Below are 23,917 nucleotides of genomic sequence, written 5' to 3'. Positions count from 1 at the left end.
TTCTTAATAGGATAGCTAGAATTACAAATTATCGATCATGATGCAAAATGCGATATTTTTGGAGCACACGGCAAAAATAGACGTTTTCAAGTAGTAGAGAGCAACGATTTGATTAGGTTATTTCGTGCCGTGTAAATGGCCTGATTGATTGGGAAATGCTCCGTAAATTCGCTGACATTTATTCCGATTCGATCACAAAGTATTTTGGTGTCCAATTCTACTAGCAAACTACATTAGCTATTACTTACCCCCTGTCTACAATCTGATCCAGTAGCAAAAATACCGAGTCCAACTTATCATATAAATTATTTTCAGTTATAGTACCACAGATCTCTACCAAAACAGCCCTAACCGTAGATTCGACTTCTGCTAGGAAAAGTTCGTTGCTATTCTTGGTCCCAACTACTAGTACTAGTACACCGCAATCATTAAGGACAATGTTAAAATCGTTTACAATCAAAATATCTTCTAATGGATGAGAATTTTCGGATTGCATTGCGGCAATTTTCCCTACTATTATTGACTCGAATTTTTTTTGTCCCGCAACAGTTTGTATGGTAGCCAATTGCTGAAATTCAGCTGGTGGTAAATTCAGCTTGTCCAATTCATTTAAGTAATATTTCACGGCAATCCTTTCACCGCTATGAGTTAAAAGTAGTATTGCAGCCACTTGCAAACCCATGGCAATAGTGTATTCATACAATAGCCCAACACTGGCCTAATGCACAAGTGCTAAATTTAATGAATTTGAAATTAATAAATTAACAAATAGACAATTTGTACAAACAATATAACTAACATGGGCATATGGGAAAATTTAGCAAGCCATTAATTCGTTAAACAGTCTTATCTATGTCTCCACATATGGAGCAGCTGTCTCCTTCTCCAATTTGCACGAATAGACGGTCTCAATTTGGCAGCCTTGGGACCTTTAGTACGCAAGCCACGGGATTTTCTACCTGCCGAAGTCAGGCCTCTCAATTCTCGATGCTTATGCACAGGATTGCAAATCCATTGAATTCTAGGATCATTTCTTATTGCATTATGACTTGGGTCCACCAATATGACTTCATAAAACTTGTAAACAGCATCTTGACCAACCCAGTAGCTATTCAAAACACGAAGTCCGCCGCAAACCCTCCTGCCCACTCGTTCTTCTGCTACACTTTTTAGGTTGCGAGAGGACTTTTGCTTATGTATACCTACATTACTATTGTATATCATAATGTTTTTTTAAAAAATGAAAAAATGGAGGATATATAATAGAAAATGCTTACCTTGGTGTTTGGGCTTCCCGTAGACAATGCCCTTACGCACGTTCTTCTTTCTGTCGCCTCTTCTAACTCTAACGCGGTAAATAACAAATCCTTGTTTGGCCTTATAGCCCAGCATTCTAGCTTTATCCGGTCTAGTTGGATGTGGAACTCTATGCACAGCTGGCAATTGCCTAAATCACTACAAGCGTCTACCTGTATTCCCACGTGCGGATTCTGAGCAGAAATCGCATAACGTCGGATTGTTTCTTCCGCCAAATCTCCTCCATATACCTACATAACTCCAGAACTTACTTGTAAGCACCCATTTTTAGGACGTTAATTTAACGATATCTATATAAAACTAATTGTATATGGATAACAATGGGGCAGGTCAGCAACACAATCGCTCCTACCTCTAAACCCGGTACATTTATATGTATATTTCCCCTCACTCTAATACTAATTTAGCTATTACTTTAGTGTATTTAGCATAAATTTTGAATTTTATAGAGATTAGAACGGCGCTAAACCTTGTTACAGTGTATCATGTATTAATTGTCATTTCTTACAGTATCAATTTAAACGACATTTTTGCTGCCAAAAATTAATTTTAACTAATTTTGTTAGTGAGATTATTTTGATGAATCGTCGCCATGGGCGTGTCTGTAGTGACTAATTACAAATCATTTTAGAATAAATTGTTAAATGGTTGTATTTTCGTATAGCTGCTGACTTATTATCTGTTTTCTGATTTTTTTTCAACTTTTTAAATATGACACATTCTACCTGACATGCATTGTGTATAGGCTATGAACGATGTATTGGGTATTCTCCACCAGGTGGTAGATACAGCGCACAGGTTTCAAGTACAATTGGATAAATTTGACCATACAATTCACAGGAATGAGTTTCCTGAAGCAAAACAGATATTATCGCAACTTGAGCAATTACTAATTTACTTATTTAATCCTTCCAATACTCACAACGCAGGTTACATTGACAATAATGGCAAATGGGAACATGAATGCTCCAGTGATGAATTAACTGATGTCATTGAGGAGTTTATAACCACTTCCGATGATTCTGACCCACCCGGTGTATGCCTATTTATCTTTTCAGAAATGTACAACAGACGTGCATTGCAATTCCAAGAGAAATTGCTAAATCACACTTTATCCCAATTTAAATCCGCCTTTACAAGTTCCAAAATTTGCATAAACGATCTTAGAGAACTAACTCTAATTGGTAACTCTAATTACCAGAATAAATTTATAGTGGGTATGGAGAAATTGTTAACGACTCAACTATCAATAATTGAAACTAAATCCCTGAACATTTTTAATGTCAACTATATAAAATCCAAAGACTTGGAGAAGTGTAAAGTTAAACAATTTTTAGATGTTATTGACATTCTTACGCAACTAAATTTGGAATTCAGTAAGAAACTTATTTATTATGCCTTTCAAATAATTTGTAAAAATTTGATATCTGAATTCGATTATTTGGAGGCTAAAAATATTATAGATATGGAATTTCCCAAAAACTTGCACTTTGATCCGAAAGTTGAGTTTGGCAAAATCGCGAATGAGGAGATGTCATTCCACTACATAACAATAGCGTCGCAGTTTTTTGAATCTCAACAAGGTTTTTCAGTTCCTGTAGTATTTTCTGATGAGCTATCTAGCTTTTCCAAATTCATAAGCAATCTAATCTTCGGATGTGAAGGCTTGCTGGACCAGGAGCTTAAGATGCGAGTGCAGATGATAATGGCTTGCATATGTGCCTATAGCGCTTCTTTTGGGAAGCTCATCTCAGAACACAAGGAAGACATCAATAAATTGCTACATATATTTACAAACTTCACGCTAATAAAGTACGAGATAACAAAGATGTTGACAAAGATTGAGCTTAGGCCAATATTCGTTCCACTGGATTTTTCTCAATGCATCGCAGAATTGGCACTCAAGGCAATTTTACGGAAGATAAACAATGAAATGGAATTAGATACGAATAAAGGTTATATAATTGGCGAGGATATAATGATTAGATTATCTAGATATCCTAAATTACCAGTAAGAAAAGAAATTGATGAATTAGGCATTCAATAGGCTGTTTAATTTCATAGTAGACATTGCTCATTTCAACCTGATACGATCTGTATATAGGTCTCTGGAAAGCGGAGATGATATTGACGATTTATTGGACAAATGCCAAAGCATGATGAATATGATTTCTGAAAACAGGCCATCTCTCGGTATGTTTGATTACATTTAGTACACAGGGATTCGGAGCTAAGGGCAAAATCTCGTTTGTTGGTTAAGATACTGGAAAATCGCAATGTAGATATTTTGGATTTCACCGGTTCTTTTTTCTCAGATGATGAAATTTCGCATTTGCGCAAGCTTGTATATTGACTAATATTTATTTAAATTTTACATACGAAATTAACAGTATATATATGTAGTTAGCAGTATAACTTGGTAGAATGGATAGGTTGATGGGTAATAGTGTGTAAAATGGAACAGAAAATGGAATAAAATTATTAGAAAAAAACTGAAATTAGGAGTACAACTTTATAACTGATCCTATTAACATTCCCGCAATAAAACCCGACACGTGCGCCACAGTATCTATATGGTTATCGCCCAATGAATTGAGTAGGGAAGATAGAATAATCTCCCAGATCCTATTGGGCAGCAAGAATCCTGTAGGAATAGCCATAATCCCTTCTTTGTTCCATCTATAAATCATGTATGCACCGTGCAGACCATAGATAGCGCCACTGGCCCCTCTGGCAGTGAAAGAGTGCAGCGTTGGATTTAATTTAAGCGTTGAATACTTTGGTTTGCCATATAGTAAACGTCTAAGTAGACTTTTAAAGTGCAGAAAGAGGTACTTTGGAAAGGGGAATTCTTTGAACATTCTAACAGCTTCATAATATTTTTTAGATATATCAATAACAGGATCAAACCGTCCGTCATCAAATTCCCCTTGAATGGGTATTCCCTTCTCGTGCAAAACGTGATAGACGTATGTTACGTAGTTTGCGATTATTCCTGAAAGGATGTAAATTAGCAGGGCTTTAATTGGCCCTGTCGCCTTGATGACCATGGGAGCGATTGTCGAGAAACTAAGCAAATTCATTGCCAGGTGAGACCAGTCTCGGTGTATGAATAGGGAGGTTAGGATGCGATAAGCCTCTTCATTCACAGCCAGGGCATTGCCCCTTAGCTCGAATAATCCGGCAAAAAGGCCATCAAAGATGAATGAATCGACCAGGTAAATGGATAAGGTGGAGAAGTAGATTAAAGACTGGAAGGGAAGCTTCAAATTAAGCATATCATCAGGGACAAATGTTTTTAGTTTAGTGGCCAAGTTGGCCACTATATCGTTACATCCAACGAAATTTAGCGAACCAGCAATATTTTTAGCCATTTTATGCACACTGTTCTGGCACATATCTATACGATACGCGGGGCTGGCGTATCTGCTGGCCACCACACCTATCGGCCGAGTCGATGGCCTAATGAAACCACCAGGGGTACCAGCCAGACATATATGATGGGTAGAATTTGCCGTGTAAATTGCCACACAACCACTGATGAACAATGATAACCAGAAGCAGCGGCATATTTGCCTCATCAGCAAAAATATGCCTTACCCCCTACCCAACAGCCTACCTCACTTGGCGGACCCTGGGATTTACGGATGAGGGGCTCGGAACCCCCTTTGGACTGGATGTTATAGGGGATTTTCCAGTGTAATATCCTTTCAGTAACAATACTTGACCATCAAGTCACCTTATGTGGCACCTCCAATTCGTTAGAAATTGCTTTGACAAAGAAATATATGTAATTGGAGCGGAGTTAGTATATTTGCAAAACTAATGTAACTAGGGAATTATCGCGAATGCTCGTGAATTTTGATACAAGCATTTAATTTAACACAAGGGCGTTTTCGTTGATTTGGAAAAAAATATACTTAGCGAAGATAAGTTGGCGGCTGGATACACAATAGAATAAGTCGCTTATGAGATTAGTAGACCACCGCAACAAAAGAACCCTCCTCTTTTCTATGGCCCATCAATGCAACTGTGAGATTTCATAATGACCAGGAACAGAACTAGGGGGCTGAGACGGGGGCAGGATGTCCAGAGCTCGAGCAGGGGCTCCGATAGGGCAGCCACCAGCGCAAGCTCCGCCAACTCTTCAAATTTTGACGAAGAAAATTTTTGGTCGTCCCTAGAAAAGGTGGGAATAGAATCACTCAGAATTACTTTTCACCGCCCCCGGTACAGCTCATCAGATCGATAAAAAATGCGAGGCAAATGTACAAGATCATAGATGCAAGCGTAAGCGGAGGAAGAGGTAAGGATACACGGGCAAAGCCATACTCTATCGAATTCAAAGTCAACAAGTGCAGGAGGTACAAGGACAGCTTTGAATGGGCGGTAAAGTGTGCTAGGGACAGGTATGGCGAGGGGTGGCCCGCGGCCAGGCGTACCCAGAGCGGGTTCGATCCCGAAGTCTCCCCAAAGTACCACGGTAGGGGGACTCTGCCGCTAGTTATGCGCCCTGGCCCAAATTTCCTAACCCTAACCCTAATGGACTCTCCATTTTCCCTGCAAACAGAAGTACTAAGCACCCCCGCCTGTCGCAGCGATGGCAATGAGCTCTACGGCTGCAATGACGAGGCGTGGGCCCTGCACCCCAGGTTTTCACTGATAGCTAAAAGATGCAGTTTCAGCTTCTACCCGCCCTATACATATCAACAATTTCCGGAGCGTGTACCATTTTGTCACAGGTGCAATGGCCTGCAGCGCAGCTGCGGGGAGGCGCCCACAATGGATTTTAACATAAGGCCCACCTTTCCAGAGGCATGTTTCATTCCTAGCAAGTTGCCTATAAACCAATTGCGTCGTTCCATGTCAAACATGGACAATTACATGAGTGAGATCATCCCTAAGGACATTTTCAAGCCTTTTGAACGAAGGCGAAAAATACATGAAAACGAGCCCAAATTTTCAAGCGGCTTTGCCGCCCGCATAGAAGACGGTAGGCCACACATCCTCTAAACATGTTATTATATAGCAAATTTGGCATTTACTTCTATAGCATTGAATTACACGTATAACACAGATTACTGCGCCACTTTTGAATTCTATACAGATTTAGTGGGAAAGCTTGGGCGAAAGCTTGACGATCTTCTACATGCATGCGAAGCAGAAAAGCACCCCAACTATGCCGCCTGGAAGGAAACTGAGCTCCGTATGATGTCACAATACATGAACGAATATAGGGAAACAAATACGGACACTCTATACGCCTACACCAGCGCAATTCAGATTGGAAACATACAGCACCTTCGAGTCACCTGTAAAGATAGCGCAATGCTTCCTTCGAACTGGACCGAAAAAGCCCTCTGCAGCGTCTGTTCCACAGCTGATGACTGGGATGACAATCCAATTATGTTTTGCGACTGCTGTTACCTGCCCATGCACGTAAAATGCGTTGCGGCTGAAGTGCAGGAGCTGGGAGACGAGTCCTGGGTCTGCCAGCTTTGCTCTTTCCTCATCTCACAAATTCCCCACATTGAAACGCCACGGGCCTTTGATGCTATACGCAGATTGGGCACTGAAGATGTAGAAAAACGCGGAGAGTGTTTAGTCAACAATCTAAGGCTTGCTAAGTTCGATTCTACAGTGCCGTTCTTGCCAATCAGCGACACTGTCTACGACAAATTCGTTAAGGCCGAGGCTAGTGCAACAGTTGATAATATCTACAACGGCTGGCCCTTCGTTAGGGACCCTCGTATCTATGCTAAAATGTCTACACCACACCACACAGATGCCGCCCCTCTAGTGCCCTTCTGTATGCTCTGTGGGTTTAGTACCCTCTGCCTGGCGGGCGGGCCCGCCCTACCCACCAACAGACCCCCCCTTTGGGCCCACGTCAAGTGCGCGCTTACCATTGAAATCGCCCCCAAGCGCTCCGGAGAGGAGGCTCAGCAAGCCCCGCGCAAGGGCGGGGCCCACCTTTACACGGGTAGATGCTTCGACTGCAAGCGGTGGGGAAGCTGCCTTGTGCAGTGTAGCAACGCAGAATGTACCAAGTTCTTTCACATACCCTGCGTTACGGCATTGCGTGAATGTCTGTACGAATGGGATACGGTATTAAACAAGCCGGAAATCCTTTGTCAAGTACACGCCAAGGGCGTGTCTCCCACGTCACTACTACGCAAGGTACAGCAGCGATTAGAGGGTGACTGCTACCGGAACAGGGCAGGCACCCCGGGCGGATTGGACGTCCCTTTCAAGCGCGACGGCTCCTGGAAACTGGGCATATATGCCAAGGACTTTTTGGAAACGGACAAGTCACGGCTGCTGCAACTCTTTAGGGACGCATACTGCAGGTTCAGATCCCCCGATTCTGATGGGGATACCAAAGGGGCAGCGCATGCTGCCGAAGCGGGGACGGAAGGGGTCTTATTGGTTTGTTTCAACCAGAACGGGCTTTCTCCTCAGTTTGACCTGCAGCCCGATGGCCCTGCGCCGGCCTCGCCCCCAGGGGGAGGTGGGTTGAAGCGGGAGCGTGAGTCATTGGAGCAGGGACCATTAGAGCAGATGGAGTTGGATCGGGGGCCATTGGAGCCCGTGGCGGTAGACGACGAGCTCGACGTCAGCATACCGCTGGAGACCCTGCCCACGCCCTGCATGCTGATGGACATTTTCACCGACCTTCCAAGCTTCCAGACCGTTAGGTACGCGAGCGGCCTGACGGATGACAAGAACGTGTCCTTTTTCCGCAGTGCTTGTGAGGCGGCTGTCGTGCTGTCCGAGCTGTTTAACTTGGGTAGGGATGTGAAGTTTATTGTCAATCTGTTTAACTATATTTCTGGAGTATCCTTTAGGAGAGGACTGGATATTTGCGGGCCCGAGGTGGCGAGGCAGATCAACTCTAGGGCGGCGGACCAGTTTTGCAGGTAGGTTTATCATTACCCGTATATACTGTTATTAACACTACTAGCATATACTGTTATTATACACTACTATTATATACTACTACTACTACCTTATACCACACTAGTATACCTTCCAATGCTTTGTTAATGCAGCGGCTGCGGAATCGTAGAGAGCAAGCGGGTGACAGTCAAGAGGTGCGGGTCGTGTCTAGCATCAATTTGCAAAAGCTGCTTCGCCTTCGGGGTAGGAGCGGCGAGAAGTACCGCAAATTGCACAAATTCTCAGTTTGAGAGCGGAGTTGTGACCTGTGCCAGGTGCTACCGATTCGTTTGCGGGCAGTCATTTGGGTCGTGCCACCTGTGCGGGAGACTCGACGGATTCCTCTTTGCAGGCTCTGATTGCCTGGTCCACTTGATATGCGCCCAACTACTGATACCGCCAAAGTGCTGGGGAGACGGACTTAGACTTGGACGGGTGAAAAATACGCGGGTCGGGTCGTGCCACTATTGTCGCCTGAATGTGGGGTGCTATTAACGCAGATTGGACTCACATCAACTTGCGCCTCGCCAATTTGCGGTGTAAGATTTCATCCATACTGCGCCTTTGTCCTAAAGAAACATTCTATATCTACACCTACAGGTTCTGCAACTGTTAGTTCTTCTCCGTGTGTAGCCGGGCCAAAAAAAGACAGAACTAATAGCGAGAAACTTTTGAAGGCCAAAAAGCCCGGAGTTGCATTCGCCAGAATTCTCTGTGTGGTGCATAGCGAAAAGGGCGACGCTATTCACAGCCGTGAATTTACAGACGCCGATAGACGCGCCGCTGTGTGTGACTTTTTCCGGGGAATCGATTACACCTTCACACACAGGCATACAGACGGCAAGGGCCCTACACTCATCCGCACACAATCAAATAGCAGTGGCACTGTATCTACTAGGAAGAAAGGAGAAGGAAAGATGGATGCGGAGAGAAAACGGGGGGCGAAGAAACCTGACCTGAGGAAGTTCCTCACAATGCAAGAAATTATGCAGTATGGACACTCCGGAAGGACCAGTGACGACCAATACTATTGCCCTATCTGCTTTTCGCTCTACTACGAAACAACTCCAGGGCTACCTGGCGATGACCTGCACTGGATAGGGTGCGACGGTACGCAGATCGACAACATGCAGATTTTAGGAAATTCAACAGAATTTCCTAAAATCCTACAAATTTATTTTTGTTGTGTTATTCACTATTTGTTTCCCCGGTGCATGTCTCATTGCCCCATTGTGAACATTTTCTCCACATACCTGTTCAAAAATTGTGTGAATGACCCCACTTGTGAACCACTCATCTTATCCGTTATTGTCGCGTCTATAAACACGTAGTTCAGCCAGCCTCGGCCCCACTGTGGCGGCCTCCTCATCCCGTGTAGTCCATGGAGCGGCTTTGGTGGGCAATGAACTTTTCCCTCCTGGGTGGGGTTGGTCACTCGCATTTTCTCTATATACACGATCACATACATACATAGGATAACTTAGGCTGCGAGCGATGGTTTCACTGGATCTGCATCGGGTACAGCGACAACGATCCGCCCAAGGACTCCGACTGGTTCTGCGTAACCTGCAAAAATCCAAAGGAAGGTCAGCGCGGCACGGATGCGCAGCATCAGCGCTAGGGCATGGCTTGTCACGATCCGCATAAGGCCTTTAACTTCAGGGCTATATGGATAAGTTAAATACCGAAGGTTAATCTCATTGATTACCTGCCAGCTGCTGTCATTTAAATGCTTCTACGTGCCATTGGCCCACGCCATTTACCGCCTTAATCCTAACCATTTGCCCTTATAATTGTTTACGGTAGGATCGGTAGAGGTTCTTGTCAGGCTAGCGCTTATTGCCGTAAGTGTAAACCCCTTCAATGCCTTTTTATACTCGATGTGCTTATGTAATCTGGTTTCACTGTCTGTGTCGGCGGTATGCCTTATATGGAAGTAAGTTTGTCGAGCGGTAAGGTGGTATAAGATTTGATCGTAGTCTAGTCCGTATGGAGATTGTTTAGCTTTAAATCTGCCTACAATCCATCCCAGAAGTACTGCGATAGCGGTGTAGGGGGCCAGTTTACTAGCAATTCTGTTTATCATAACAATAGATTGGCTGTCTGTGGCGTCTATCATGACGTTAAACTGGAGGTTAGACTAGAAGTTAGACTAGAATCGCGCTAATATACAATTGTGCCATACGGCATAGAAAGTCCCAGAAATACTACGACTAGCGCTAAGGCAGCCAGTTTACTATCAATTCTGTTTATCATAACAATAGCTTGGCTATCCGACTTATGGTACTTTTGGTACCATGGTCGCCCAAATACGCCTCAATAGACTTGACTAATTCCTCAATGGCAGCGATATTTGTCTCGTCGAGTGAAATTTCAGGTATGAGCGGGTCTAGCCTAAAATATCTATCTACCCCCAAGATCATTTTCGAATATCTATGCACGTGTTCCACATTAGTTGAGGCATATGTTAACAGCTCAACTAAACCTCCCGCTCCCGACCTAGCCTTTGAGGCTTCTAATGGTCTACCATCTTCAAAATTCATAAATATCCCAGTCCCAATTGATACTGCGCACTTTATCGGTATATTTGGATACAGCATTTTTGCCTCATTTATAGCTTCTAGAGTTGGGTTGTTTGTTAGTATCGCTCCATCAGAGTAGCATTTACCTTGTTTGGTAAACTGCTCAAAGTATGTGGGGGCCGCAGTTGACGATCGTAAAACCTCCCAAATATCAAAAAACCTCAGTTCCTCTAAGTTACTGCCAGAACTCAGGCCATGGCTAGATCTCAATGGATAGGACCTGAAGATTACCGGGCGTGGAGGCCATGGCAATGTTTGTGTAGAAGTGAAAAACACATGAGGCGTCCTTGGGTCCGCATTGAATTCATGCATTTTCAAGTTGCTGAAGATCATTTTGCCGAATGTCTCTAGAATCTGATGGTCAAATTTGGCTCGAGAAGTCAAATAGCGCAACACGTCAGGCATAATTGTCCATTTGTTCCTTGAAAAAATCTTGGTAAACATTGTATGGAACAGAGCTATTGTATCATCAATTGTAAATTTGTGGAACAGCAGTAACGAAAGGATTAGAGAACCCGAACTTGTGGCACCAAATAAGTCAAATATTTCGTAGAGGGGCGGCCCTCCCATTTCCTTCAACAACATCTTCAATATCAACAATGGCACTATAGCTCTTATCCCTCCGCCATCCAATGTCAAAATACGCAAACCATCCACAGGTACTTTACGAGCGGTTATGCCACACCTGTACATTGAATTAATCACAGATCTTATGGCCTTCCCATCTTCATGATTGACAAACAATTGGTTCTTGTAGCTATTTTTTAGTATCTCATACGTGGCATCGGGAAAGGAGTCTTCATTGGGCAATTGGGACTGTAATGAATTGAGGTGTAAATGCCCTATTGCTGGTTCAAATTCGTTGTTATCCAACACATTGCTGTAACTGTAGAATTTGGTATTGCTAATCACAGTGTTGAAGTAATTGGTCAAGCTTATTGCCAGCTCAGGGGACGGAAAACCCAACTTTTCTAGGCACAACTCGATAAGAGAAGGTTTACAGCTTCCGCAGTTATCACTCATTGGTGCCTGTAATAGGTATTTGATGCATAGTTCAGGTTTATTCCACCACAACGAAATGGCATCATCACTAGCATGAATAGGCGAGAAAGAACCATCAGTCGGCGTTATAGAATTATAACCATCCTTGTAAAACATGTATAACTCTTCTATAGAATGTCTGGTTTGGGGAGTTGAGTGTTTTATATTGTGCCAAAGGCGGTCTAAAGCGACAAATTGGAGCGTTTTGGCCAATGGTATAATGATAGGTATTGCATAGTTTGCAACAACGCGCAATTTGAACTTCCTATAATTTTTAATGCCCAAGAAATCTGTTATAGTGTTGTACCAGTTAGAAGTGATGTCCAATGGTATTAACTGTTCGAGGCATATCAATCCAAGTGATTCTATGTTTAAATCATTATTGGCAGGGCTAAAAAGTATCTCAAACTCTGGCGATTGCTCGAGCTCAAGTGTATCTGTTAGTATGTGAGATTTAACAATATGCTGGATGTAATCTGAGTATCCAGATCCTATCAGCTTGGTAAACTTTAAATATGGAATCCAGAAATAGTGAATTCCATACTTTGGATCATTAGGTGATGCAATTTCGCGTGCTTTAGGAGACACTTCGATTTTATCAATATCAATTGGTTTAATTGCATAATTTTCTTGTTCTAAATTACCCTCTTTATTGCCATGGCCAATAGATTTTAATATTTTATTGAGAGTTTCCTTCTGCCATGCGGTTATGGTACATGTGCCGTTTTGATCATTTTTGACATTTGAAAGTAAGAGCGGTGTTGCATTACTTGTTTTGGTTGGGCCTCCATTTGAGTTTAGTAGCTTTGATAATTCCTGTTTAAATAATCCAGTCTTAAAGGCAGTGGCGGCTGACGCTCTAATACTGATCCTCTGTAACAAATCTAATGCAGATAAATCGCCATTTATGGCAGCGCATAGAGTTAGATAGCAGCCTAAGTATGCGAAGATTTACCAATCTCGTCTGGAGTGTAGAGGTGGCTCTTCCTGAGCAATGTATGCGGGGAATAGGTAGATGAATTGTAATTATTTACTTCACTTATATGATCGGTGCCGGTATCGCATGAAGTGCTTTTAAGATGCTGTTGGATGTATCTGGGCCGGTAAAGTTTTATGCATGTGGGTTGTGCGATAAAAAGTGAATTAGTAAGCTGGTTGGTTGTGAAATTGCGATACAGCATGTTGTAGCCACACTTCAGCGCCACGGCATGTTTTGGAAGTGTATTTTTCAGTAGTTCTGTAGTAAAATATACAAAAAAAACGAAAATAAATGAAAATAATTGGATCAAATGGGTCATAAGAGAATCTAAATGTTGTTAACACGATGATTTCCTGGTATACGCATCGTTAAAAATTGACCAAATGGGCAGATTCCATAAATTAAATGGCATGGTACATTTTTGCCCGGGATTACTTGACAAAATATGAGTGAATGTGCAAGGAATACACTGTGGGGTGTATGTATATATAGTAAGTGATGGTTTTGCCTAAATTGGTGATAAATACGGGATCAGAATGCTGGGGGCCGGATGAAAATGATTATCAAACCATGGAAACATGTTTAGCTGGGATGCAGCAATATCCCTTTGAGATATCCCTCAAACCTGAAAGGCACATCAAAGTATGTGACTTTACCTTCGGCACGTATCAGCGCAATTTAAGAGACGGGGGAAAATATAATAAAAATAGTTTTACTGGACTGGAAGATGAGCTCCAGTTCCACACTGTAGACACTAGGAGTTTGATCAAACCCAAAACCAATGCCTTCTATAGGCGTAGATTGCAACTCAAACAAACCACGCAAGCGTTTAATCAAAAGCAATTGGAGGAAGAGGCTATGATGTTGGACAAGCAAAAGAGGTTAGTAACACGCTATTATATTACCCTGGCAAACTTTGCTCGGGTAATCGTCACATTACCAATATTAATTTTGTTGCACAGATTTATATAATTGAGAGCAATGATATATCGTACCATGATCTATCCCACAAATATCTCTATTTAATATTTTACCATTTTCACGTAGATCTGAGCAAAAGAAGCAAAAGATCCAAATGCAAGTGCGTACAGCCCGCATGAATTCCCGCCACCGAACCTTCAATGAATGGTCAATCGAACCAACTCCCTTGTGGAACGTGGTGGCTGAAATTCCATTTAATCAATTACCAAAACAGACAATTGATATTTCAGCTATTGCTGTTGAGGATCTATTTTGGCGCGGCAAACTGAGATATTACGACAAGTCCATGGACCAAATCACTGTAAAATCACAATTACAGCTCAGCCACCATGCCCATAACTATGATCATTACTGGGCTTCAACTCATGATGACGAATGTATTGGGGAGATTTTGATGCAAATTTATGAAGAATCAGAGAAAGATGAGAATGGGCAATACAATCAAATTGTAATGGCTGCCACCGATCAAATACTTGCAGTTTTGATGACTGCCGCTAGGTCAAAGTATTCATGGCACCTGAATATCACGAAAATTGACAACCAGATAATCATAGACAAAGCAAATGGGTCAATAATAGATTTGCTAACTGCCGATGAAACGGCCCCGGAACCTCCTATGCAGGATGCAGAGAACAAATTAAACAGGCCACCAGCCTTAGGTTACGAAGCGGTAAAGGTTAATCAAAATTTGAGACAACAGGTTTTGCTTGATGAAGTGGCCAATGAGTATGAGCAGGCGCCGTTTGTCGAACCCGGTGATAAGCCTGCGTCAATTGCCTACCGCTATCGCAAATTTACCATTCCGCCCAGGAAAGGAGGTACTGATTCTGAATGTTTACCCATAGTTCTCATCACAAGAGCTGAAGTTAATGCTAAACTCAAGGGTACCGATGCCAATAGTGGATATACCTATGTATGCACCCTTAACGAATTGGTGACTAAGAAGGCAAAGCCTTGGGCTACTCAAATCGAGGCACAAAAGGGGGCATTGTTGGCTAATGAAATACGTAATAACACGACAAAGCTGCAAAGATTTGCTGCCCAAGCATCAATTGCCGGTTGTGACAACTTGCGCCTTGGTTATATAACGAGGAGATCACCTAACGATGCGGAGAATCATACGATATTGGGCATCCAATCCTTCACCACCGAAAATTTAGCCTCTCAAATGGGCCTGAAAATGGATAATTCCTGGGGCATAATTAGATCTTTGGCTGATTTATTGATGACTAAACCAGAGGGCCACTACGTGCTGCTCAAGGATCCCATGAAGCCCATAATGCGATTATATGCCACTCCAGAGGATGAGGAGGCCAAAGAGAGGAGCGAAGATGAGGTTGCTCCCGAGTAATTAGCATTTATTTTCATTTGCTTTTAATCTATCATTTAAGTTATGCCCAGTTACTTGTTTTGTGTGGTTGGCAGGGGGTCACAAGTGGTGAGCGGCAAATGCAGATTTTCAAAATCTTTCCGTATTCATTATTGAATTTTTGCGTCGGTTAGACTTGATGGTTTAGATTTGTAATAAAATAATAGGAATTCATAATTTTTTTCGTGAGTGGCATTGCCATTCACCAGTGCCAATTATTAGTTATTGAACAAAATGAACCAAGGAGTATATTATAACGGTTGAGGCAATTAAATTGAATTGAAACTACAGATTGGAGTTCTACAAACATACTACCAACATACCGGTAGTAATATAATTAATAGGTAAAATTTTATCATAACAATAAGCAAATTGATACAATTTCTGTAACGATTAGTTGTTTTTAATATTGAGTAGCTTCCGTATGGGACAGAATGTAAAAAAGTCTAATCAGATTGTCCAGCCCCTTTAAATATCCCTCATCAATTACATCCGATACCGCTACGTGGGCAAAGTCGATCATGTAGACTTTCGCTGTGATCCAGGGGCATGAACTGGCCGAGTCGTATATAAATAGCAATGAACTGCCATAAAAAACTAGTCCTAGCTGATTCTGAAATAATTTTCTCAACTCAGTCAACAATGATACGAATTTTGATAACAATTTTTGGCGGCTAGCGGCCTCCAGAGGTAGGTAAAAAAACTTTTCAAAGGCAATCAATAGCAACAAATCATCTTTAGTCGCATGTGCAAGGTTAACTGGTAAAAAGGACGCCAAACGCTTCAATTTGTCCCATACATACATCCCAGAAATGTGAAATCCATGAGTCTTTGTTGATCGTTGCATCGCCTTTTCTTCTTTGCTACGTATAACCGATTCATCTGTGCAATCTCCGCTGAAAAGGCGAGTCCCCATCTTTAAATCCATAACAACTGGTTTCCCCATCCCATGCGTTACATTTTCGAGTGTAATAGCCGCCATTCCATCCTCAATGCAGAGGTTGTAACAGGGCGGTAAATACTTAAACATTGTAACAATATGAGAAGCATTTGGAATTAAATTGTGCAAGTTTAGTATGCCAATGTGTAAATGGTTTTCTTTTGATAAATGCAATGTTATATCATTTAAACCTTCGGCTGCATTAGTACAAACTATCTTGTGGTTTTTTGTGGTAATTACTTCTTTATTTTCAGATTTTAGAGATTTTACAACATCATAGTGGACAGTTCTATACTTTGAATTTTTGATTTGTCTAGAATATACGCTTTTGGTTAGCATGTTATTGATATTTTTGCCCTTCAAAGACCTTAAAACCTTTCCAGTGCATTCCAAAAGCGTGTTGTGCAATGGCAAAACCTTTCCACAATTTCTATAAATCCAGTAATAAAAATAAGCCTCATTTAAGCAGGTAAGTTTTGCCACTTGGCCCAATTCCGATACTCCCTTGGGTAACAACCATTGATTCTCATGTCCTCCAGCAATAGGCAGTGAATGGATTGGTAAAGGGCCCACCCACAGGTTCCAGGCAAATGATTTAAGAAGATAGTATATTGATTCCTGCTCATCTGAAAGTAGTGGTACGGTAGTAACAGTGGAAACAGTCGATGTAGTGGAATCTGTGGGAGATGAGGGAGTAGTTGCTCTGCTGGTTCTGCTATGTAAATATGACAGTATACTCGACGATAATTGGTGATTTTTCAGTCTTCGACATTTTGGATAATCGTCGCGCTTAGCCATCCCCACCAATAAACAACTAACACCACCTCTACTAACCTTGTGATATGGGACCAATCATGCTATCACTCTGAGGCCTATTTATCAACAGTTTCTACTTTCCCACTTTAAATTTATTGGCCAATAAATTTAAAATATAATTCCTCAAAACAACATGTAATTCGCTAAAATTATAATTGATGACCTCTGTTAGTCTATAAAATGGTTGAACTGTATCACCTGTATTTCAATAGGGAAGTAATGTCTCGAGTTTATATTTTTTGCCACGAATTTACAATTCTCTGTAGTTGTACTACGTAAAATTAGACACTTGGCAAATCCCTTCCCCTTGGTGAAGGTATTATAACCAGATATAACAAATCCCACTTCATTATAACCCATATTTCCTTCATGTGGCACTAGGTAAATCCTACACATCTCCTTAGGCACGCATCGTTTGATACTTGTTATTATAGCATGCATGAACTTTGATGTAGTAAAGTTGTCGCATTTGTTAGAGAGTAAGGACATCAGATTTATAGTAGAAAGAGGTTCTACTATGTTTAATTTTATATAATTTGGCCTATACCTAGTGTTCATCTTTAGAAATTGATTTCTCCTTTCCTGGTCTCTAGCATTGTGGTACTGGTGCCCTGCCATGGTTTCCGGGAAATCTTCTGGAAAAATAGGCTGGCCCAGTTCCAAATAGATCTTTCGTCTCTCCTCTAGGCCAATTGGCAACCCTCCATTTTTATATAGCCTGTTCCACACGTATCTACGTTACAATTCTTTAATTGTGTATTTAGTGGATACTTACCTAGAAATTTGGGATGGGACAAGTAAATCAAATCCAGAAACACGTTTATATGGTCTAAAACTTGATATTAAATGACGTGTGATTACAATTGCTTCAAATGTAATAATATTTTCTGCTTTTGATTCATTTTCTAGATACGCATCTTTTTGGCTTGTTATATATGGATCATGTGAGCTTAGATTCTGTAGTTTCAATTTTTCCCTCTCCAAAATGGCACGGTTTATCTTATTTTTTTTAGTTTTAGTCAAAATGTGAGTATATTTTATGGATTTGGCAATGAGTTGTTCTGCCTCAACGGAATCAAATTTCTTGAATGCGCAGTCTGGTAAACCAATTTTAAGGTGAAATATCGTGCCATTGCACGAATTCTTCGGAACACTACAGCCTTCACTCGTAAAATAATCATTTTCATTAAACTCTGTCAATTTAAGTGTTTTGCACATTATATTAAGAGATTGGGGGCCTAAGAGCTCAAAATGTGATATATCCCTTATTTCTGCGGTAACAACATAATCAAACAACTTGTGTAATGATGAATTGTATATGTTATTTGTGTCCTTTTTATCGGAATTTTTTTGATTGGCGCTGATGCAATTTAAAAATTGTGTTTTGGCAGCTGGGTGGATCGACACGGCCAAGTCACAATCATTGGCAGAGTGCATTATGTGAATTGGAGAAACAAGAATTCCATTTTGATCATAAAATAGTACAGTTTTACGTTTTATTAGTGGCTTTAACGAGGCAAAACCCTTATTGACAGAACTGCTGTTGCCGTAAATGGTGAAATAGGATTTATCATAAAGCAAACAGCCGTTTGATGCATTAAGCGACCGATAAATTTTCCTTTGACACTTGAGTGTAGGGGTTTCAGCTAATCTGTATCCCCAAATATTGACCATTTTGAATCTCTTTGCGTGAAAGATATGGGTTGTTAACCATTTATTCTCCCCAAACCGCCTAACTCTCAAATCTTTCCTCCATTTAACCCTACCAAGACGCCTCTTATGATTTCTTCCTGCCAATAAGTCAATTACAATTGGTAAACGAAATCTCTTGGGTACTCGAAATGGATTGCGTGACATTGCACGTCTCCTTTGATGATACGGTAATTTCTGAAACGACCTGTTGTGTTTCCTACCCTCAGCAAGTGTATTTAGGAACTCAAATATATCTTGTTTCCTGGCTTCTATTAACCGTGCTACATTTATGACCTCCACCTGGTCTACTGAGGAGGCAGATGAGGATGTTATTAGCGGTACATCTGGGTATTTCATTGCGGCAACATTAATAATTTAGAAACTCCATTTCTAATGATTTTGCATATCATTTTGAATGATTGAGTGAAAATTTTTTAACCCGCTGAATGACACGATTCTGGTGTTATAGGGTGTGGAATCTACTAGACATTCAGTTGTCGAAAATAATATCAATGTAATAAGTCTTGGATTTCTCGAAATTTTTTAATTATATTAAAATTTTAGCAAAAATGTTTAGTTAAATGCCCTAATTATTAATTAAGAAAGAGCTGTGATGGATGTATAAACGCCTGCTCCTGGTGGTTCTTATCGCAAACATGGTATTCTCTTTTATTCCGCTCGTAAAATATAGTAATTTCCACAAAAATACAAATTTTGTAGGTTACAAATTTACACAACTCAGTTCGCTTGCACAAACTACACAATCTGATACTGGAAATTCGATAAACCCAACGCTGCACTTAAATATTAATAAAGATGTCTTGCCAAAGGAGAGGATATTGCTATTTTTTGCAGCTCAAGAGGCTAGAAAGGCTAGAAAACTGTACAACGTAGATATGGAACAGCAAGTTGGGGGTTTTTTGGTGGATTTTTTTGGCCCAAACACCAATGAAGTCATCGCACATCTTAGAGGCATTTTTCAGCAAATTGGCGATATTGATGTTACAGTTGATGTTGCACGACAGAATTTGATAGAAGCGACAAAATACTATTGCGATTTGCCGCCATTTCAAAACATTGGTAATGCGGGTACTCGTATTGAGCGTGAGCAACTTTGGCTATTAGCGGCGGAAGCATTTGCTACTGTAATTGTAACCCTAAAGCCCACACCGTTGAAACAGCAACTTATTAAGGCACTGTTAATAAATTTTTCACTATTACCAGGGTCCACTGATTGGCTATCTGCCGATTGGATTCTTGGTACCAGTGATTATCACTGGGGACTTTTTGACAGGAAGAACATGATAGACGCCTTGCGTCTGTTAAAAAAGTGGATTTCCAGCGATTTTATCAAAAGGCGCTCTCGAAGATTATTGGAAAAGTTGTCGGATGAAGCAATATCTTCACTTTTCCAAACAATTTTAGCGCCACTTATATGGGCAACTCCATCAATTACTGGTAGTGCTGCCTATGAATGGATGCAAAAACGGCTTCTTAGGAGATCATTTAACTGCAAAAAACTTGAATTGCTGGTAGATTTGTTCAAAAAAAATTTTACAACTGATGAATTAATCGGGTTTCTTGAGTCCGCCTATTCAGTGCTCCCGGAAGTTTCAAATCCAGAACTACTGGACAAGGTAAATATAAATTCCCTAAGAAAATTGGCTGTGGTTGCCACTAGTCGGCTTAGGTTTAAAAAGGGGTCAAATGGGTTTGCTAATTCCTCTTACGTCAATTTTAAACCTAGAGAACTGGCAATCTTGGGATTTGGCGGCGGCTACATGCCTTTATATCCAACAAGAACATGTTTAATGCAAATGTTACTGCATTCAGATAACTTTAACTATGGCAGTCGTGAGTTTCAGCAGAAGCTGATTAGTAGGTATCGGATGCAGAGTAGACTATCCAAGCTGTCATTGGATTCACTGTACGATCTGGTACAAAAGTCACTCTCATCGACCGACACTGATGCTAGTATTGGTGACAGTAATATCAATAGTGCTTTTGAAAGTATGGATGACCAAATAAGCCTGATTGGCAACTTTTTTGATAGAATTAAGGGTCTTCGAGTTGAGGGGATAGTGGGACCGATTCAGTCAATGCAACAGATTGAGCTGGCAGACCAAGAGACCCTAAATAGGGTAGAGGCTAAGCTAATAGAGGTTATAGAGGCGGAGCCACGAACACAGTTCATTTATTCGGATTGTCCGATGCCAAAAATCGATGATTTCGACCATAATAATGAAGTTTGTGATATAGATGGTGAAACTAATGTCTCAAGTGAAGAAAATTTCTCGCTCGACGCCTTATCAAGCACATCATGCGATTCTACAACCTATTTAGATGCGCCCGTGGTAAATATTGTAAATCAGTCAAATTCTAGCTATCCATCTCAATCACATAACCCCACTAAACATTTAAATAACGATTTACCTGTGCCATCCATACCATTGGACAGTGGGAGCCAGCCTGTTGAAAATTACGGATATGAAAAGGGTACTAGTGGAAATCATGGTGTACGTGATAAATTTAGTTTATGTGCCCTCCCTGAGTGCATGGAATCTCAGGGTCAACTTTTAGAGTTGGGAAAAGTGTCAGAGTGGAGAAAGCTATTAAATGACTCGCTTGCAACAGTGGCTAAGTGTATTGTTGGCGATGAACCCACAGGGATTCAAAAGGAAGCTATACCTATGATACTTAGCGGCAAAAATGTGTTCATGTGCGGAGGATACGGGAAAACTTTGGCGGCGGCTTTACCTCTAATCCAGCGCCTAAAAGCAGATGAGCAAAGGGATTGGACGGTAAGGCAGCGTATGAGGCCAAGAATGTTAGTCCTAGCCCCTAGTAGGGAATTGTGCAATGAAACGCTTAGTGTATACAAGTCCATTGGGCACATTGAAAAGATTAGTACTGAGTGTTTGGCTGGTGGCAGATGGTTTGGGAAGCAGCGGAAGGATAACAACAAGCTGGTGGATGTGGTAATAGGTACTCCAGCCAGAGTACTGCGGCACTCGATAACTAAGAACAATATACGCCTATACAACGTGAGGTATGTAGTGCTTGATGAGGTTGATGAATTAATAGCAGGGGGCTACTCTGATGAGCTGGAAGCTTTGTTTAAAATGATTCCGAGCTTCCAGCTTATATCCGCGGCTCCTTGGAACGCATACCAGCATCCACAATTTGTACAACTTGCAGATAAATTCGCCAAATACTTTGGTAATACGACCTGCGTATATGATAATTCCTTGCACAAGGGGCCTAGTGGTTCTATGCACCAATTTCTGATGAAGGGAGTTAGGGGCGGTAGGGACAAAATAGGCATGCTGATCGACGAGCTTAGGTGGGGGAGGGATAGGTTACAACAGAATCACAAATGTATTATTTTCTGCAATACAATTTCAAGTTGCCGTGCTGTGCTACACTCGCTAGTGGAAGTTGGGTTTGATGCCATGGGTTTCTATGGCGAAGTGCCTTTATTGCAGCGCAAGCACAATTATGAGAGGTTTTGCAATGAAGGTGGGCTGTTAGTTACTACCCAGGCTAGGGGACTGAATTTTTACGGCAACAATAGCAATCCAATAAGCGTAATAAATTTTGACTTCCCCAAGAGTTGGATTGATTACATAATCCGGGCAAACCGTTGTAGAGGGGTTGATGGCGGCCGTATGACTTCACTAATAGATTACAAGTCAAAGTATTTGGCCCTTGGAATTAGCCGGTCAATCAAGGCCAATTTGCCACTGAAGGGATTGTCACGGCACAAATCTGCATACAATCCACTAACTGGCCGTTTACGCTACCTGACCCAGAGTGGTGGCTATTTCAAGATACTAAACGAGATACGACGAGCTGAGATTGAAGGAGATGGCAGTTTTGACATCTACAGCATAATATCCAGGCTTCACGACAAGGAGGCTAACCCTAGGAAGAGAAGGAGCGTACGATTATCACTGGAGCACGAATATAGGAGGAGACGTAGGATTTTCAGGGTGCTTTTGCATAAGCTGAAATTGATTAAAAGGTGGAATAGAGCTATAAGGCTTAAGCACAAGTTGCAGCATAAGTTTCTGATGCCAGGATGGAAAAGGCAGAGGTTTCCCAGTATGAATAAAGAGGCGCCCATTAGGAAGGCTATGGCCAGAATAATTCAACACCCAGGTACCAACTACAACTACAAAACTCATGAACGCAATCTCATGCTTACCAAGAAATTAGTTAAGAAGCATTTGAAAATCACCAGGCATCTACTTTCATTGCTTAGATCGCACAAAATGGGCCCGACTAAAGATAATACTAGTGTCAGTGATGCTAAGATTAGTGGTGCGGTTGATCGAAAATTGAGCTTGGGAGGTTTTAAAAGGACAATTGGGGATAGGGATATGCGAGCGAAGCGTATTAGGCAGTGCGTGTTGATCTAATTCAATAGAATCTGCAATTTTGTTACATTGGATTATACCAGCAATATGATGACCGATTGTGATGTCTATGTAATTGGGTAAAAAGTCGTACTACACTTATATTAAAGTCGCATATAATGCGGAGTAGTATTGGTTGAGTGGGATCGATTTAGTCCGTGTTAATCCCGGAGTGATCAAATTTAATTGGGGTGGGAGTATCTAACTCTTCTGCATCAAGATTATCAGATTCTATGTAATTACGCAGATCGCTAAAAAGTTCTGGCATTTCATTGATCAGCATCGTGATGGCCTTATAATCATCATTAATCGCCCATTGACAAGCGATGGCGTAGTTGATCTTTTTGATCGTGTCAACTCCATTTGTAATTGTACCAATAACATTACGATACAACTGCATGATATGGTTAACTCACCCTTTTGTGTTCGATTTCCGATAGTAGATTTAAGATTTCCAATATAGATGAGTCTACTAGTGCCAGTAGTTCTTCATTTATCTTTTTGTTGCAGTAGGCATATTTGGCGTTTTTTTTGTCGTCATTCTTTAGGTGCTCTGTCAATTTAGCTTTGAAAAATTCTACTTGTCTCTCCAGCTCCTCTCTGTACTGTAAAAAATCGTCTAAATTGGATAATGGTTACCCCTTTGGGATTTAACTTCGAGTATGTCATAGTCAGATGGTAGGGAGAGTGAAATGCCAGAGAGTGTTAGGCACGATATGTTGTTGCCCATTGCATGAAACTAAATGCTAGACGCTTAATAGATTAGCAATTCGCTAGCATGACAATAATAACTAATTATGTTTGCCACCAGAAGATTATACTAAACCCATATAACATAATATG

General features: G+C 41.3%; 12 protein-coding genes across 12 annotated transcripts; 4 read left to right on the top strand and 8 right to left on the bottom strand.

Moving 5' to 3' along the window:
* Positions 1-86: 86 nt before the first annotated feature.
* On the bottom strand, positions 87-682 carry BmR1_04g09686 (Coatomer subunit zeta-1; the record flags this gene model as incomplete). Its single annotated transcript, XM_021482809.1, has 2 exons — positions 87-228; positions 249-682. The coding sequence occupies 2 exons, from the start codon at positions 680-682 to the stop codon at positions 87-89; spliced, it is 576 nt and encodes a 191-aa protein (XP_021337961.1).
* A 164-nt stretch (positions 683-846) lies between these two features.
* Positions 847-1,582, bottom strand: BmR1_04g09685 (large subunit ribosomal protein L15e; the record flags this gene model as incomplete). Its single annotated transcript, XM_021482808.1, has 4 exons — positions 847-1,202; positions 1,278-1,447; positions 1,470-1,547; positions 1,569-1,582. The coding sequence occupies 4 exons, from the start codon at positions 1,580-1,582 to the stop codon at positions 847-849; spliced, it is 618 nt and encodes a 205-aa protein (XP_021337217.1).
* BmR1_04g09680 (hypothetical protein) lies at positions 2,066-3,670 on the top strand (the record flags this gene model as incomplete). The annotated part of the gene is made up of 3 exons (XM_012795057.1): positions 2,066-3,328; positions 3,354-3,510; positions 3,531-3,670. 3 exons carry the CDS (start codon positions 2,066-2,068, stop codon positions 3,668-3,670), a joined length of 1,560 nt encoding a protein of 519 aa, XP_012650511.1.
* A 145-nt stretch (positions 3,671-3,815) lies between these two features.
* BmR1_04g09675 (hypothetical protein) lies at positions 3,816-4,898 on the bottom strand (the record flags this gene model as incomplete). Its single annotated transcript, XM_012795056.1, has 1 exon — positions 3,816-4,898. The coding sequence occupies one exon, from the start codon at positions 4,896-4,898 to the stop codon at positions 3,816-3,818; it is 1,083 nt and encodes a 360-aa protein (XP_012650510.1).
* On the top strand, positions 5,363-9,877 carry BmR1_04g09670 (conserved Plasmodium protein, unknown function; the record flags this gene model as incomplete). Its single annotated transcript, XM_021482807.1, has 6 exons — positions 5,363-5,506; positions 5,527-6,310; positions 6,395-8,237; positions 8,370-8,736; positions 8,757-9,366; positions 9,741-9,877. 6 exons carry the CDS (start codon positions 5,363-5,365, stop codon positions 9,875-9,877), a joined length of 3,885 nt encoding a protein of 1,294 aa, XP_021337960.1.
* Positions 9,878-10,015: 138 nt separating this feature from the next.
* Positions 10,016-10,375, bottom strand: BmR1_04g09660 (hypothetical protein; the record flags this gene model as incomplete). Its single annotated transcript, XM_012795054.1, has 1 exon — positions 10,016-10,375. One exon carries the CDS (start codon positions 10,373-10,375, stop codon positions 10,016-10,018), a length of 360 nt encoding a protein of 119 aa, XP_012650508.1.
* Positions 10,376-10,508: 133 nt separating this feature from the next.
* BmR1_04g09655 (mediator of replication checkpoint protein 1) lies at positions 10,509-13,177 on the bottom strand (the record flags this gene model as incomplete). The annotated part of the gene is made up of 2 exons (XM_012795053.2): positions 10,509-12,814; positions 12,835-13,177. The coding sequence occupies 2 exons, from the start codon at positions 13,175-13,177 to the stop codon at positions 10,509-10,511; spliced, it is 2,649 nt and encodes an 882-aa protein (XP_012650507.2).
* On the top strand, positions 13,357-15,190 carry BmR1_04g09650 (translation initiation factor eIF-3 subunit 7; the record flags this gene model as incomplete). Its single annotated transcript, XM_012795052.1, has 2 exons — positions 13,357-13,739; positions 13,906-15,190. 2 exons carry the CDS (start codon positions 13,357-13,359, stop codon positions 15,188-15,190), a joined length of 1,668 nt encoding a protein of 555 aa, XP_012650506.1.
* Positions 15,612-16,946, bottom strand: BmR1_04g09645 (Inositol polyphosphate kinase; the record flags this gene model as incomplete). Its single annotated transcript, XM_012795051.1, has 1 exon — positions 15,612-16,946. The coding sequence occupies one exon, from the start codon at positions 16,944-16,946 to the stop codon at positions 15,612-15,614; it is 1,335 nt and encodes a 444-aa protein (XP_012650505.1).
* Positions 17,133-19,013, bottom strand: BmR1_04g09640 (POP1, ribonuclease P/MRP protein subunit POP1; the record flags this gene model as incomplete). The annotated part of the gene is made up of 2 exons (XM_012795050.1): positions 17,133-17,697; positions 17,740-19,013. 2 exons carry the CDS (start codon positions 19,011-19,013, stop codon positions 17,133-17,135), a joined length of 1,839 nt encoding a protein of 612 aa, XP_012650504.1.
* On the top strand, positions 19,274-23,077 carry BmR1_04g09635 (DEAD/DEAH box helicase; the record flags this gene model as incomplete). Its single annotated transcript, XM_012795049.2, has 1 exon — positions 19,274-23,077. The coding sequence occupies one exon, from the start codon at positions 19,274-19,276 to the stop codon at positions 23,075-23,077; it is 3,804 nt and encodes a 1,267-aa protein (XP_012650503.2).
* BmR1_04g09630 (hypothetical protein) lies at positions 23,226-23,804 on the bottom strand (the record flags this gene model as incomplete). Its single annotated transcript, XM_012795048.1, has 3 exons — positions 23,226-23,468; positions 23,491-23,693; positions 23,714-23,804. 3 exons carry the CDS (start codon positions 23,802-23,804, stop codon positions 23,226-23,228), a joined length of 537 nt encoding a protein of 178 aa, XP_012650502.1.

Source organism: Babesia microti, chromosome IV (genome assembly GCF_000691945.2).
Source record: "Babesia microti strain RI chromosome IV, complete genome".
NCBI classification, from domain to species: domain Eukaryota; phylum Apicomplexa; class Aconoidasida; order Piroplasmida; family Babesiidae; genus Babesia; species Babesia microti.
Note: the sequence above shows the minus strand (reverse complement) of the source record. Positions and strands in the feature narration are given on the sequence as shown.